The sequence below is a fragment of the Colobus angolensis genome, unplaced genomic scaffold (genome assembly GCF_000951035.1).
Source record: "Colobus angolensis palliatus isolate OR3802 unplaced genomic scaffold, Cang.pa_1.0 Scaffold21, whole genome shotgun sequence".
Lineage (NCBI taxonomy): Eukaryota > Metazoa > Chordata > Mammalia > Primates > Cercopithecidae > Colobus > Colobus angolensis.
Genome location: NW_012115266.1, coordinates 3,602,787 through 3,618,989, shown reverse-complemented (window position 1 = coordinate 3,618,989; position 16,203 = coordinate 3,602,787). Strand labels below are relative to the sequence as shown.

General features: G+C 54.0%; 1 protein-coding gene across 1 annotated transcript in view; it reads left to right on the top strand.

Annotated features, from left to right (window-relative positions):
- DPP3 (dipeptidyl-peptidase 3) overlaps window positions 1–16,203 on the top strand; it is a gene marked incomplete at its 3' end in the record, with an annotated part of 37,513 nt that overhangs the window by 5,578 nt on the left and 15,732 nt on the right. The window contains exons 3-16 of the mRNA XM_011942762.1: window positions 921–1,010; window positions 2,252–2,389; window positions 2,982–3,056; window positions 3,623–3,716; window positions 6,923–7,053; window positions 7,166–7,296; window positions 7,370–7,428; window positions 8,394–8,588; window positions 8,746–8,858; window positions 9,220–9,312; window positions 10,789–10,851; window positions 10,953–11,077; window positions 11,218–11,338; window positions 12,685–12,864. Of these exons, the coding sequence (XP_011798152.1) occupies window positions 921–1,010; window positions 2,252–2,389; window positions 2,982–3,056; window positions 3,623–3,716; window positions 6,923–7,053; window positions 7,166–7,296; window positions 7,370–7,428; window positions 8,394–8,588; window positions 8,746–8,858; window positions 9,220–9,312; window positions 10,789–10,851; window positions 10,953–11,077; window positions 11,218–11,338; window positions 12,685–12,864 (1,608 nt within the window). The remainder of the gene's footprint in view (window positions 1–920; window positions 1,011–2,251; window positions 2,390–2,981; window positions 3,057–3,622; window positions 3,717–6,922; window positions 7,054–7,165; window positions 7,297–7,369; window positions 7,429–8,393; window positions 8,589–8,745; window positions 8,859–9,219; window positions 9,313–10,788; window positions 10,852–10,952; window positions 11,078–11,217; window positions 11,339–12,684; window positions 12,865–16,203) is intronic.

Sequence of the window (16,203 nt, the reverse complement as noted above, 5' to 3'; positions counted from 1 at the left end):
TGGGATTACAGGTGTGGGCACCAGCCATTCAGGGAAATTCATGTTTGCAAGTGGCAGAAACCCAGCTCCAATTGGCTTACGTGAAAAGGAGAATTGTTGGGTTACATGACTGAAAAGTCCAGGTCTAGAGGAAGTTTCAGGCATGGCTGGACTCAGGGACTCAGTGCTGCCACTGGGATGCAGTCTTCATCTCTCAGCTTGCTTGCTTTTCTTGCTCCCGGAGGGGAGCTCCAGGGGTTCCAGGCCTGATGATCCCTGGCGTACACAGGCTCTTTGCCAATGGGAAATGTCCTGGGTAGCGCTCGTAAGCCAGCTTGAGCCTTGTGCCCATCCTGTAGCCAAGGATGGTGGTTTCTCAGACTGGCCAAGCCAGCTTACATGCCCAACGCTGGGGCTGGGGGAAGGGATATCCCCCACCCTCCCACCCACAAAAGGAGGATTGAGGTCTTGTTACCAGAGGAAGATCTGGGGCCAGCAGAAGCCATAGAATAGACAGATGATTAAGGCCCCTCTGGCTCTAACATGTGATGCTTCCGAGGCCAGCGGCCTGACAGGTCAGAGGCTGAGGACAGGCTCCCAGGAGAAAGAGGGAGGTGGTGCTGGAACTGGGCCTTAAAGGACACAGTAGTCTCAGGTGGCTGAGAGGGTGCTAGGGTGTAGAGGGCAAAGGCAGACGAACACCTGGGTGTGTTTGGGAACTGCCCAGAAGATCAGTTAGGCCAGACAGCGGGGATGTGAAAATGGGTCTGTGAAAGTGAGTGTGGGCCAGACTGGGGCTTCCCAGGACCTGGGTCCTGCCTGCACATTTCCCAGCCTCACCCACACTGGCTCTGCTGGGGCATTCGCGTCTCAGGAGGGAGTGTTGCTGGGGTCAGGGAGGCTGTGCTTCCTGGGTCTCTGATGCCTGTCTACCCCCTCAGGCGTTCCTGGTCTATGCCGCGGGCGTTTACTCCAACATGGGCAACTACAAGTCCTTTGGTGACACCAAGTTTGTCCCCAACTTGCCCAAGGTGAGCCAAGGGAGGGTTGGGGAAGGTGGGGATGGGGACTGGTGGGGTAGGGGTGGAGAAGGAGCCCCAACTGGAGTGTCAGAAGCCCTGAGCGGAACATGGACCCTGTCGCTGCCACCATGCATGACTATGAGTGTCACCAACCTCACTGGGTGCTGTGGCCTCTTTATGTATAAAGGAAAAGCCCAGCTCTCCCTGGCTGCTGATCTGCAGGCCGAACAAGGGCGAGATGTGAAAGTGTTCTGTGAACTTTCAGGTGCTCTCAAAAATGGAGCTTGTTGGTCATCACCAGGAACAGTGGGAAATACTGGGCTGGGGGCATCCCTCCCAGGATTATGAGGCTGGAGCCTATCTAGGGCAGAGGTGGTTCTTACAGCAGGTATAAGAGCTGGGACTTTAACATGCACACAAGTCACTTGGCGGTCATGCTGACATGCAGCATCTGATTCAGCAGGTCTGTGGTGGACCCAAGATTTGACATTTTTTCTTTGAGACAGGGTCTTGCTCTGTCACCCAAGCTGAAGTGCAGTGGTGTGATCATGACTCACTTCACCATCAGCCTCCTGGACTCAAGTGGTCCTGCTGGCTTAGCCTCCCAAGTAGTTGGGAATATGGGTGTGCAGCACCATACCAGCTAAATTTTCTTTTCTTTTCTTTTTTTGAGATAGGGTCTCACTGTCACTCAGGCTGAAGGGCAGTGGCACGGATACAGCTCACTGCAACCTCAACTTCCTAGGCTCAAGTGATCCTCCTCAGCTTCCAGAGTAACTGGTACCACAGATGCCTGCCACTGTGACGCCTGGCTAATTTTTAAAAATTTTTTGTATTGACAGAATCCCACTGTGTTACCCAAGCTGGTCTTGAACTCCTGGGCTCAAGCAGTTCTCACACCTTGGCCTCCCAAAATGCTAGGATTACAGGCATGAGCCGCTGCGTCTGGCCTAATTTTTTTTATTCTTTGTAGAGATAGGGGGTCTCTCTATGTTGCCTAGGCTTGTCTTGAACTCCTGGCCTCAAGTATCTCTCCCTCCTCTGCCTCCCAAAGTGCTGGGATTATAGGCATGAGCCACCACACATGGAGGCTTGACATTTCTCAGGCCCTGCCAGTGCTGCTGGTCCACGGACCACACAACGAGCCAAAGCTCTTAGACCATGGGAGAAGAGATTGGGAGTGGATAGGGAGGCTCTGGAAGGCAGGTTTGGGTGGTGTGACTGGGCCATTGGCTTCCCTTTCCCTGTAGGAAAAGCTGGAACAGGTGATCCTAGGGAGTGAGGCCGCTCAGCAGCACCCCGAAGAAGTCAGGGGCCTCTGGCAGACCTGTGGGGAGCTTATGTTCTCTCTGGAGCCAAGGCTTCAACACCTTGGACTGGGGAAGGAGGTGAGGCCCCTCACTCCCCCAAGGGGACAGGGAGCGGAGGGAATTCTTCGAGGCCACCTGGTAAGGAGGGAAGGACAGGGGATGGGGAGGCAGTGGGCTCTGCCTCACACTCCTGAGGCAATGCTGCTCCCTACTGCAGGCCTCAGTTTTGTCATCTGTAGAATGGTAAGCAGGTTGGGTCAAATGCTTTCTGAATGCCCTCCCAGATCTGACATTCTGCACACAGGATGCCATGTGCTGATGGAGGGAAGGAGAGGAAGGCTGGAGGTGGAGGGAGCTGAGGAGGGGACAGCAGGGAAGGAGGGGGTCCCAGGTTTCCCACCTCTGGAGGCCACATCCGTGGCATGGGATGAGGACCTTGGGAAGCCTTAGGGGTGGGCCAGCCTGAGAGAGGCATGGGCAGGGCTGCAGGAATGCTGGAAATTAGCATCTGTTTGTTTGTTTTACAACTCCCCCCCCCCCCAAGTAGATGGAGGGGTAAGCTGTAGAGGCTGCTGGAAGGAGGGAGGGGCAGGAAGCCTGGGAAGATGACGTCCCTGCAGCCCTGACCTTGGCAACTCCTCTTTTTCATGTCCCCTCTCTTTCCCAACAGGGAATCACCACCTATTTCTCTGGGAATTGTACCATGGAAGATGCCAAATTGGCCCAGGACTTTCTGGACTCACAGGTTTGGGGTTGGGGAGCTCAAGGTAGCAGAGGTTTGGTGGAATTCCTAGTCCCAGCCCCTCACAACTGGTGACCACTCCTGGGTCTCTGCTTGACTACTCCCTGCTAACTAGGGAAGGCACCACCCCTGCTCACCCCAGGCTGTAGAGCCTAATGACAGCCTCAGGGCTGGGCAAGGAACCAGGACCTCAGGCCACAGGGGTGTGAGGCTCTGGGGTCCACGTGTCGGTGGCGCTCCCAGCTTAGCCACTCACCAGCCGTGTGATCAGTTTCCATGTCTGTGAAGTGGTACCCACCTCCGGTAGCCCTGGGTTCGCAGAGGCCATGCAGTGCCTGGCATAGTGGTTGGAGTCAGTGCTTAGTAGAAGTGCACAGTGTCCCAAGCAGAGCAGGAGAGTTGGCCCTGGGCTGCCCACTCCCACTCTCTCCCACTCCTCCCAGCCAACCTGGAAGGCCCAACCTGCTTTGCCTCCATGCCTTCTCCCCGGGGGGTGACCCATTTTCCTTCCTCCCACCCCACTGCCCTCTCCAGACCTCACTCTCAACCCCTGCCCTGGTCTCTTCTAGAACCTCAGTGCCTACAACACCCGGCTCTTCAAAGAGGTTGATGGAGAAGGGAAGCCCCACTATGAGGTGCGGCTGGCTTCTGTGCTTGGCTCAGGTGAGCTTAGTCCCAGGCTTCCCTTCTGCTCCCTCCCAGGCATTTCCGGACCTGGGTGGCTCAGGTCCTGCCAGCCCTGCCACTCCCGCACAAAGAGGATCCTTCTCTCCCAGGAGTTTCTACATAAGGCCTGGGAATGGCTCTAGTTTCTCTATATCAGTCCCCTATTTGTCTGTGAACCAATCCCTGAGGGCTGGCAAGGGACAGGTCTCTGACTGGCTCAACCTGGTCTCAAGCCTACCCTGGAGTCAGGTGATGAGGTTGGCCCTTCAGGCCAGGCGTGGCGGCTCACACCTGTAATCCCAGCACTTTGGGAGGCTGAGGCAGGTGAATTACCTAAGGTCGGGAGTTTGAGACCAGCCTGGCCAACATGGTGAAACCCCATCTCTACTAAAAATATAGAAATTAGCCAGGCATGGTGGCATGTGCCTGTAATTCCAGCTACTTGGGAGGCTGAGGCAAGGGAATCGCTTGAACCCAGGAGGCAGAGGTTGCAGTGAACCAAGATCTCACCACTGCACCCCAGCCTGGGTGACAGAGCAAAGCTCCAGGTCAAAAAAAGAGGCTGGCCCTTTCCAAACCAACTGCACTTGGGGTAGTAGTAGTGGGACCTGGGGTGATATTCTGAAGGGGAAATTGGGGTTCATTCCCAGGAGAGAGGAAATAGTGTGGACAGAAGTGTCCAGGCCTTTATAAAGACCTTTGCCACCTGGCTTTTTGTTCCCCACCTGCACCCCAGCCCCTGCTTCATCTCCACATCCTCCCACTCAGACTCTGTGCTCTGGCCATGCTCAACAGCATCCAGTTCTCACGGACCCTCTCTAGGTCTTTTTGTTTTTTGAGACAGAGTCTCGCTGTATCGCCCAGGCTGGAGTGCCCAGGCTAGAGTGCAGTGGTGCGACCTTGGTTCACTGCAACCTCTGCCTCCCGGGTTCAAGCGATTCTCCTGCCTCAGCCTCCAGAGTAGCTGGGATTGCAGGCACCCATCACCACACCTGGCTAATTTTTGTATTTTTAGTAGAGACGAGGTTTTGCCGTTTGGCCATGCTGGTCCCAAACTCCTGACCTCAGGTGATCCGCCTGCCTCTCGACCTCCCAGTGTGCTGGATTATAGGCGTGAGCCACCGCGCCTGGCCCCTGTCCAGGTCTTTGCACAATCCATTCCCCACTTCCCATGCGGAACCCCCTCCAGCCTCTCCTTGTCCCCTGGCCACCTCCTCCCCATCCTCTAGGCCATGCACGGACATTGCCTTCCCCAGGACTTTTCCCCATCTTCCCATAACTGAGTCTATGCCCTTCTCTCTTCCCATCGGCACACTCAGTAGCTTCCCTGACTACAAGCTCCGCGAGAGAAGGGCCTGTGTGTTTCATCCACTGTTGTCTCCCCGGTGCCCGGCGCTTGGTGGATCTGAGCTTCCACCGGGGAGATGATGGCAGATGTGCATTCAGAGGAACAGGAGTTGATCTCACTGGAATATAAGCTGGGCTTATACTTACACTGCAGGATGCAGTGTCAGGCAGTGGTTGAATGTGGCCCTGGAGCCGGGCTGCCTGAGTGGGTCATTCTCCATTGCTGTGGAACAAATGCTCCCCAAATGTAGTGATACAAAACTGCCTTTTCATGCTCATGGACACTGGGTCAGGAATGCAGGTAGAGCACAGTAGGAACAGCCGGTTGCTGGGTGACCGTGTCTGGGGCCTCAGCTGGGAAGACTCGACAGCTTAGGGCCGCAAGCATCCCCAGGCTTGTTGGCTCACACGCAGGTGCTGGCTGCCGGCTGGAACCCAGCTGCACTGTTGACTAAAATACCTCACATGGCACCCTCCTATTGTTTGTGGTAGCTGGGCTCCCAGAGTGAGCCTCCCAGGAGAGCCAGGCGGAAGCCTGCTCACCTTGTGTGACCTGGCCTCAGCACATGGTGTTCCTGCTGCTGAAGTCACAGCCTTCCTGGCTTCAGGAGGAGGGAACACATCCCACATCTCCATGGGCAAAGTCACAGTTGAGCTGGACATGATGGCTCATACCTGTAATCCCAGCTACTCAGGAGGCTGAGCCAGGAGGATCGCTTGAGCCCAGGAGTCTGAGATCAGCTCGGCAACCTTGCAAGATCCTATCTCAAATTAAAAAAAAAAAAAAAAAAGACGTAAGACAGGAAATATTGTGGCTGTTTTTGCTCGTTTGTTTTTATATAGCCTTGAAGTATATTTTATTGATCAGAGACAACAAGGAAAATACAATAGTGTGTAAGCATGCCATTGCTTCTGTAACAAATTGCCACAAATTTAGTGGCACAAAACAACATGAACTTACTACAGTTGCAGGGGTCCAGAGTCTAAAAGCAAGGCTGGGCCGCATTCATTTTGGAGTCTCAGGAGGAACCTGCCCCCACTTGCGTTTTCCAGCTTCTGGAAGGCTGCCCAGCCCCCCAACTTCACTCCACCTCCCTTCTGCTATCGTCATAGCTCCTCTTCCCAGTCACCCTCTTGTCTCCCCATGGGACTGTTGATTACGTTTGGGATGTGGCTGTCTTTTTAAATCCAATCTGCTACTTGCTATCCACGTAAGCTCTCAATGCCTTAGTTTCCCATCAGTGAAATGGAGATGATAATTTCTGCCTCCCCGCAGAGTTGGAGTGAGGCTTAAAGGAGTTAACACATGGAAAGCACATGTTATGTGATACATATATTTTTGTTTTTTAGTTTTTGGGTTTTTTTTGTTTTCGTTTTTGTTTTTGTTTTTTTGAGCTGGAGTCTCTCTCTGTTGCCCAGGCTGGAGTGCAGCAGCGCGATCTCAGCTCACTGCAACCTGTGTCTCCTGGGTTCAAGCGATTTTCCTGCCTCAGCCTCCTGAGTAGCTGGGATTACAGGTGCCTGCCACCACGCCCAGCTAATTTTGTATTTTGAGTAGAGACGGGATTTCACCATGTTGGCCAGGCTGGTCACAAACTCCAGACCTCAGGCGATCTGCCCGCCTTGGCCTCCCAAAGTGCTGGGATTACAGGTGTGAGCCACCGTGCCCGGCTGATATATATATTTTGGAAGACGAGAGTTTATACTCGTGTCTGTTGGCTACAGGGAGCCGTTGAAGATCTTAAAGTGAAAGAGTGCTATGGGGAAAAGTTGGCTGAGGTGTCTTACTCCGGCCTTTTCTCTGAGGGATGCCTCTTACTCCGGCCTTTTCTCTGAGTGACACCTTCTTTCCCCAGAGCCTTCCCTGGACTCTGAGATGACTTCCAAGCTGAAGAGCTACGAATTCCGGGGAAGCCCTTTCCAGGTGACCCGAGGGGACTATGCGCCCATCCTCCAGAAGGTGGTGGAGCAGCTGGAGAAAGCCAAGGTTGGACTGGCTGGGGGCTGAGGGGTGCAGGCTGAGGACCCCTCTGGGCAGCAAAGCTGGTGTGGAGGTGGGTTGACCTCGCACAAGGCTGACCGACTCCTGCTCACCTCAGGTGTATGCAGCCAACAGCCACCAGGGGCAGATGCTGGCCCACTATATAGAGAGCTTCACCCAGGGCTCCATCGAGGCCCACAAGAGGGGCTCCCGCTTCTGGATCCAGGACAAAGGCCCCATCGTGGAGAGGTGAGGCGCCAGCTCCACCCCACCTGCCCCCTCCTGCCCACCCCTCCTCCACCTCTGCCCTTCTCTCCCCCAGTTACATCGGGTTCATCGAGAGCTACCGTGACCCCTTTGGTTCCCGAGGAGAATTTGAAGGTAACTCCCTCGGGGAGGAGGAGGTCAGTCACAGTTCCTTCCCCCACATCCAAGTCCACGTTTCCAGTGTCCCCTGATGGTTCTCCCCACCCCCACTCAGCCATAACCATAACAATAACAACAGCCATGGTAAATAAACACCATTTACAGTGTATTGGGCACTGTTGTAAGAAGCTTAGCTATATTAACTAATTTAGAGTTCATCACCCCATGAGGATGTTTATCCTCACTTAACAGGTGTGAGCACTGAGGCCAGTTGGGGGGTGACCTGGAAACTCTGGCTCTGAACTACTTTGCTGTGCTGCCTCTGGTGTCTGGTCAGGGCACAGGCTCCAGGTAGACATGTGCCTCCTAAGCCCAGCTTCACCACTCCCAGGCTGTGTGACCTTGGGCCAAATAGCCTGACCTCAGCACCAGTGCGGTTAGGATGCAGACTGCTGCACTCAGTGGCTGGAAGCAGGATGGACATTGTGACTGGACCTGACCCGGGGCTGTCATCCCAGGCTGGTAGCAGGCTGCCTCGGCCCCCAACCCCTTCCCCAGGGGACCCACCTGTGCAAGGCAGGGCATCCAGCCTGAGGATTCAGCCACTTCTCTGACTGCCCTAATCCTCCCCAGCCGCTGGATGTAGAAGAGTCTGAGCATCTGCCTGCTAAAGCCAGAGAGATTAGTCTGGGAGGAGAGCACACAGCCTGCTGGGGCTCGGGTGAGCCCCCAGACCCAGGCCCAGGGAGAAGGGGCAGGCGGCCCAGGGGCCTGAGTGGGAGACAGGTTTGTGCAGTTGCAGCTTTCCTGTCCAGGTCCTGACCTAGTAGGGCCCAGACCTGGGTCACTGCTGTCCCCAGCTGCCAGCCCAGGGTGACTGCATACAGTAGGCATTCAGTACATGCATGATGGCTGGAGTAGGGTGAAGTGAGAGCCCTCCTGGAACCCTGCCAAGCCACAGCTCCCTCCCTCCCCTGCAGGTTTCGTAGCTGTGGTGAACAAGGCCATGAGTGCCAAGTTTGAGCGGCTAGTGGCGAGCGCAGAGCAGCTGCTGAAGGAGCTGCCCTGGCCCCCAGCCTTTGAGAAGGACAAGTTCCTCACCCCCGACTTCACCTCCCTGGATGTTCTCACCTTTGCTGGCTCTGGCATCCCTGCTGGCATCAACATCCCCAACTGTAAGTGTCGGCAGGCCCAGCTCCCGAGCCCCAGAAGCCTCCTTTTAGAGTCGCCCCTCCCTCTCCACACACACACACTCCACAAACTGCCCTGTGCCTCTTGTCTGTGACCTTTGACCCTTGCCTCTTCTTCCTGGTCCTTCTCCGCCTTCTCCAGACGATGACCTGAGGCAGACGGAAGGCTTTAAGAATGTGTCCCTGGGGAATGTGCTGGCTGTGGCCTACGCCACGCAGCGGGAGAAGCTCACCTTTCTGGAGGAGGATGACAAGGTGGGTGCCAGCAGTTGGAGGGTCGGGGCTGGGCCTCACTTTCCTCAGTGGACTCGGGAAGGCAAACAACCCAGAGCAGTAGAGAGGAAAGCACACAGCTTCCATCCTGGCTCTGCCACTTCCCAACCACGTGACCATGTGGACTTTGGAGCCTTGGTTTCCTCTCGGGTCACACTAGGGAGGCATCCCTCCCTTCCTCCTGGGTTGTTGCAAGGATGAGATGGGCTGTGGGGTGGAGCACAGTTGGCCTTTACCAAGTACATGCACTGAGATGGGCCCATGGCCCAGGGGAGGGGAGGCCGACAGGCTCTGTGGCCAGGGCTGGCCAGTGGACAGCGCAGGTCTCTGCTTGTCTTGGCAGGATCTGTACATCCTCTGGAAGGGGCCCTCCTTCGATGTGCAAGTAGGCCTGCATGAGCTGCTGGGCCATGGCAGCGGCAAGCTCTTCGTACAGGTAAGAAGGCAGCGGCCAGCCCTGGCACCCCAGCCCACAGCTCCACTCCCCACAACCTGCCCTACCCAGAGGTGAAGCTGCTCTAGCCTCTGCCCTCAGGGGCTGTGGGTTGGGTGGGGAAAACGGCCCCTTAAGCAGAAAAGACCCTGTCTTGCCCTTCCTCAAGATGTCCCAGGAGCTCAGATGCCTGGGTGTAGAACCTGAGTGTAGAGGGCCCTCCAGGACAGTTCAGCTGCTGTTCCTCACATCGGAGGAATCGCTTGGCTCGGGCTAAGGAAGCACACCGGAAGGGCGTGGCTCCAGCAGCCCCAGGACAGACACTGGGGATAGGGGGCGCCTCTGGGTGCTCCCATCTGAGGCAGCACTGCTATCTTTGTTTCTGCTGCTGTTCCGTGGAGCCTGGGCTTTTCCAGGGATCGTAGGGAGCCACTTCTCCCCAGAGCAGCCCCTTCTTGCCAGCCAGCCAGAGTGACTGGAGTCCCCTCCACACCTACCCAGGGAATATGGAAACACAGACAACGTTTTATGGGGGGCTGAAAAGCTGATGTAGACCCCCAGCATGGAGATGACCAGAAGTGGGGTGGGGTGTGGCCCCTTCCTTCCGAGGGCGGGGTTCTTGGTGGGCCCTGCTTCTTGGGGTGTGGGGCTGCTTCCCTGGATGGGGAAGGGCTAGAACTGGGCCCTGGGGCCAGGAGGATGCGCAGAACAGCTGCTGAGTCATCAGGCTGGCGAAACGCCTTGTCCAGACTTTATCCAAGCTGTGTGTGGCCTTGGATAAGTCGGCTCCTTCACCAAGCCTCAGTTGGCCCATCTGTAAAATGAGATTCCTGACCCCTGTTGTGTGGGCTGTTGTGAGGAGTAAAGGTGAAGACAGTAAGCCCTGACACACAGTAGGTCCTCAGCAAACAGGTATTAGTGTTGAGAGACAGTGTCCACGGAGGTTGTGTGCTCTGACTCCAGTTTGGGGCTCTTAGGCTCCAAGCCTCAGTTTCCTCATCTGTGAAGTGGGATAATAGTAGCACTGTCCTCGGAAGATGGTTGTGAGGGTTAAAAGGACGCTGCATGAAAGACGCGTGGCATGCAGTGGGAGTGGCAATGCCAGGAGCCGGGCCAGAAGCCTGTGGTGGGCACAGCTGGGCTCTCTGGCCCACCCACTGCAGCATCTCCTACTGGGGTCTGGAGACACCAGATCTGGGTCCTTACAGGACTTGGGGCAAGTTCCTCGACTGTCTGGCCCTCGGTTCTCCTCTCCGTGCGGTGGGGTAGGCATCTCTGGTTTTCACGTTCCTGATGGCTCTGAGGAGGCAGCCAGCATCACAGAGCTCAGGGCTGTGCAGGCATCAGTGTGTGGACGGACCTGCTGCTCCTGCATTCCCGCTTGCCTTCCTGAGCCACTCTCTGGGCCCGTGGATTCTGGTGCTGGAGGCCTGGATCCAGCTGGGGGTGCCTTTCCCTCACCCACCCTGTGTTCTGCAGGATGAAAAAGGAGCATTCAACTTTGACCAGGAGACAGTGATCAACCCAGAGACGGGCGAGCAGGTGAGGGAGGCCTCAGTGGAGCCCCAGGGTACTGAGAGAGTGGGCACAGGTGGGGTGGGGCACTGGCCACCCTAAGCCTGACAGTGGAGCTCTTTTTCCAGATTCAGAGCTGGTATCGGAGCGGGGAGACCTGGGACAGCAAGTTCAGCACCATCGCCTCCAGCTACGAAGAGTGCCGGGCTGAGAGCGTGGGCCTCTACCTCTGTCTCCACCCAGAAGTGCTGGAGTAAGAGCAGCAAGGCCGAAGGGTGGGCTGTCCCGGTGCAGTGGCCAGCCCTGGGGGCATGGAGGGTGGGTAGTGGCGGCCGGTGGAATGGGGACAGGGCAGCCTCTGACCATCCTGCCACCTGCCTGCCTCTCTCACAGGATCTTTGGCTTTGAGGGGGCTGATGCGGAGGACGTGATCTACGTGAACTGGCTCAACATGGTTCGGGCCGGGCTGCTCGCTCTGGAGTTCTACACACCTGAGGCCTCCAACTGGCGACAGGTGGGGCCTGGGTGGGGCCCCCAGGAGGCGGAAGGGAGCCTGCAGTGGGCGCCAAGATCAGGGTGCAAAGATGGGACTGCTGTACCTTTAAGGCAGACGAACAGGGTTTAATGCCAGACTCCACTCTTTGGGGGACAAGTCACATCACTCTCATGAGCTCCAGAGTTCCTCTCTGTGAAGTGGGAGTAGGACTCTCCCCGGCCACCATTTCACAGTGAATCAGATGAGGTGATTTTATTAGGACTCCTCGCAGTTGATGCACTCTGTGCCACACACAATTCTAAGCGCCCTCCATGAATTCACTACACCGAGAGGTAGATGCTGTTGTTATCCTCATTTTAGAGAAGAGGAAGTTGAGGCACAAGGAGATGAAGCAACTTGCTACTAAGTGGCAGAGCCAGGATTCGCATCTATACGGTGCCTCCAGGGCCATTTGGTGCCATGGCTCCATTTTGTGTCCTTTGGACATGGGGTAAGTGATAGAAATTTTTTTTCTTTTTCTTTTTTTTTTTTGTGACAGAGTCTCGCTCTGTCACCAGGCTGGAGTGCAGTGGCTTGATCTTGGCTCACTGCAACCTCCACCTCCTGGGTTCAAGCAATTCCCCTCCCTCAGCCTCCTGAGTAGCTGGGACTACAGGCGCATACCACCACGCCCGGCTAATTTTTTGTATTTTTTAGTAGAGACGGGGTTTCACCGTGTTAGCCAGGATGGTCTCGATCTCTTGACCTCGTGATCCACCCGCCTCAGCCTCCCAAAGTGCTGGGATTACAGGCGTGAGCCACCGCGTCCCGCAAGCAATAGAAACTTTTTGACAAAATCATATGGGTGTGGTTTGAGGAGGTGATGTGACATCATTCAGGGTACAGAAATGTGGGTCTGAGTTGTGGCTCTTCCTTTACTAGCTGTGTGCCCCTAAGGAAGTCCATCCACTTCTCTGGGCCTCTGTTTTATCATCTGCAAACTGGGGATAATGACGCTTACTTGGTTCCCCTTTTGAGCACAAACAAGGTTGTGGAGGAGAAAGTGTTTGGGGACCCTGGAGGGGGTAGCTGCTGTCCTCAGTTGGGGATCTGGAGCAGCAGGGATCACGGTGGGTGACATGGGGAGCATGGGCACCGGGCCCTACCTGGAAATGGCCTCCCTGTCTCCTAGGGCAGCCTGCTCTCTCTGTTAGCAGAGGAAGGAGGAAGCATTTGAGGGGAGGGGAATAAGCAGAAAAGGACCCACAGGGTGGGGGAGAATGACAATAACAGTTGCCAATAAATGAGCAACTGGGACCAAGGACCAAGCCTAGGACCATGCACTTGATACGGGCTACAAATGCTGTCTTTCCCCGCCCCGGCAGGCCCATATGCAGGCCCGGTTTGTGATCCTGAGAGTCTTGCTGGAGGCTGGCGAGGGACTCGTTACCATCACTCCCACCACAGGCTCTGATGGGCGCCCAGATGCCCGGGTCCGCCTCGACCGCAGCAAGATCCGGTCTGTGGGCAAGCCTGCTCTAGAGCGTTTCCTGCGGAGACTTCAGGTAAGCAAAGGCCCCCACCAACCTCTCCAGGGGCAGAGTGTTACCATGTGCCAGGCACGGAGAATAAGCTGTGAACAGTTTCTTATGCTGCAGTGAGGAAAGGTAGCCAGTAAACATGTGAGCACACCGGGTGCCTCATGCCTGTGATCCCAGCACTGTGGGAGGCCGAGGAAGGCGGATCACTTGAGCTCAGGAGTTCGAGACTAGCCTGGGCAATGTGGCAAAACCTCGTCTCTACAAAAAATACAAAAATTAGCCAGGCATGGTAGTGCACACCTGTAGTTCCAGCTACTCCAGAAGTTGAAGTGGGAGGATCACTTGAGCCTGAGAGGTCAAGGCTGCAGTGAGCCATGATTGTACCACTACACTCCAGCCTGGGTGACAGAATGAGATCCTATCTCTAAAAAAAAAAAAAAAAGGAATAACGACATCTTTATTTATTTGTTTGTTTGTTTGTTTATTTTTGAGACAGAGTTTTGCTCTTGTTGCCCAGGCTGGAGTACAATGGCACGATCTCGGCTCACTGCAACCTCCTCCCAGGTTCAAGTGATTCTCCTGCCTCAACCTCACGAGTAGCTGGGATTGCAGGCTCCCGCCACCACGCCCGGCTAATTTTTGTAGTTTTAGTAGAGACGGGGTTTCACCATGTTGGCCACGCTGGTCTTGAACTCCTGACCTCAGGTGATCCACCCACCTTGACTCCCAAAGTGCTAGGATTACAGGTGTGAGGCAACATGCCCAGCCAGGACATCTTTAAGAATGAAGGACATGCCGGGCGCGGTGGCTCAAGCCTGTAATCCCAGCACTTTGGGAGGCCGAGACGGGCGGATCACGAGGTCAGGAGATCGAGACCATCCTGGCTAACACGGTGAAACCCCGTCTCTACTAAAAATACAAAAACTAGCTGGGCGTAGTGGCGGGCGCCTGTAGTCCCAGCTACTCGGGAGGCTGAGGCAGGAGAATGGCGTGAACCCGGGAGGCGGAGCTTGCAGTGAGCTGAGATCGGGCCACCGCACTCCAGCCTGGGTGACAGAGCAAGACTCCGTCTCAAAAAAAAAAAAAAAAAAAGAATGAAGGACATTTTTAGACAAATAAAAACAGTTTACCATTAATAAACCATCAGTAACAACACTTCTACAGGATATAATTTAGGAAAAAGAAACAGCCCCAGAGAGAAGGTTGGATAAGCCATAAGAAATATGGCTGAGTGATGCTGAGAGTAAACATACAATATGAACTTTGTATACCAATAAAAATGCTCAATTTGGCTGTGTGTGATGGCTTATGCCTGTAATCCCAGCACTTTGGTAGGCTAGATTCCTTGAGTCTAGGAGTTCAAGACCAGCCTAGGCAACATAGTGAGACCTCATCTCTACAAAAAAATTTAAAAAATAGCCAAGTGTGGCTGGGCGCGGTGGCTCATGCCTGTAATCCCGGCACTTTGGGAGGCCGAGGCGGGCAGATCAACTGAGGTTGGGAGTTCGCGACCAGCGTGACCAACATGGAGAAACCCCGTCTCTACTAAAAATACAAAATTAGTCGGGTGTGGTGGTGCACAGCTGTAATCCCAGCTACTCAGGAGGCTGAGGCAGGAGAATTGTTTGAACCCAGGAGGTGGAGGTTGTGGTGAGCCAAGATCGGGCCACTGCACTCTAGCCTGGGCAACAAGAGTGAAACTCCATCTCAAAAAAAAAAAAAAAAATTAAAAATAGCCAAGTGTGGTGATGCACGCCTGTGGTCATGGCCACACAGGAGGCTGAGATGGGAGGATTTCTTGAGCACGGGAGGTAGAGGCTGCAGTGAGCCATGATTGCCACTGCACTCTAGCCTGGGCGACAAAGCTAGATTCTGTCTCTAAAAGAAAAAGAAAAGATAACATATTGATCAAAAGTTACCATAAAGAAGGTGTCAAGTGTTACACTAGGATAGGATATTTACAACACATATGGTTCGTCCCCGCTTATCCACAGTTTTGCTTTCTGTGGCTGCAATTAGCTGCAATAAAATACAACAAGATATTTTTGGCCTGGATATGGTGGTTCACGCCTGTAATCCCAGCACTTTGGGAGGCCCAAACGGGCTGATCACCTGAGGTCAGCAGTTCAAGACAAGCCTGGCCAACATGGCGAAACCTTGTCTCTACTAAAAATACAAAAATTAGCTGGGCATGGTGGCAGGCGCCTGTAATCCCAGCCACTCAGGAGGCTGAGGTATGAGAATCACTTGAATCTGGGAGCTGGAGGTTGCAGCGAGCCAAGATTGCGCCACTGCCCTCCTGCTTAGGTGACACAGTGACACACTGCCTCAAGAAGAAAAAAAAAGATATTTTGAGAGAGAGGTTGTATTCACCTAACTTTTATTGCATTATTTTGTTACATTTGTTCTATTTTATTAGTAGTTATTGTTAATCTCTTCCTGTGTCTAACTTATAAATTAAACTTTCTCATAGGTGTGTATGTATGGTGAAAAAACAGTGTATATATAAGGCCGTGTACTACATGGTCTTGGAACATATCCTCCATGTATCTGTGGGGACTACTGTACTAACAAAGGGCTCATATCTAAAATACATAAAGAACTTTGCAGCCGAGCAGTCGCTCACGCCTGTAATCCCAGCACTTTGGGAGGCCGAGGCAGATGGATCACTTGAGGTCAAGAGTTTGAGACCAGCCTGGACAACATGGTGAAACCTGTCTCTACCAAAAATGTAAAAAATTAGCCGGGCGTGGTGGCAGGCGCTTGTAATCCCAGCTACTCAGGAGGCTAAGGCAGGAAAATCGCTTAAACCTGGAAGATGGAGGTTGCAGTGAACTGAGATCATGCCACTGCACTCCATCCTGGGCAACACAGCGAGACTCTGTTTCAAAAAATAAAGAAAGAAAAAACTTTAAAAAAAAAAAAAAAAAGTGAGGGAGAAAAGATAACCCAACAGAAAATAAGCAAAAATGAACAGAAGAGGAAAATGAATCGCCCTTGACCAACTAAGGGAAGATGCTCAACCTCGTTAGTAATTAGGCAAGCTCGCTCTAAGCTGCATAAGTTACAACTGATACCCACCAGCATGACAGAAATTAATAACTGCCAGCATCCACTTAGTAGACTGAGCAATGAGGACTGCCACCCACTGCTTTTGGAAGGCTGAATTACATACGAATTTCAAGAAACAGCAGCATCATCTCTTAAAGTTGTGCATTCCTGTCACCTACACAGAATCAGTTCTGGAAAAACTTGCATCTATTCATCAGGAGACATACAGGGATGTTCACATCTGCATTATTAGCAAAAAGCACTGGCTGGGCGTGGTGGCTCACGCCTGTAATCCCAGCACTTTGGGAGGCC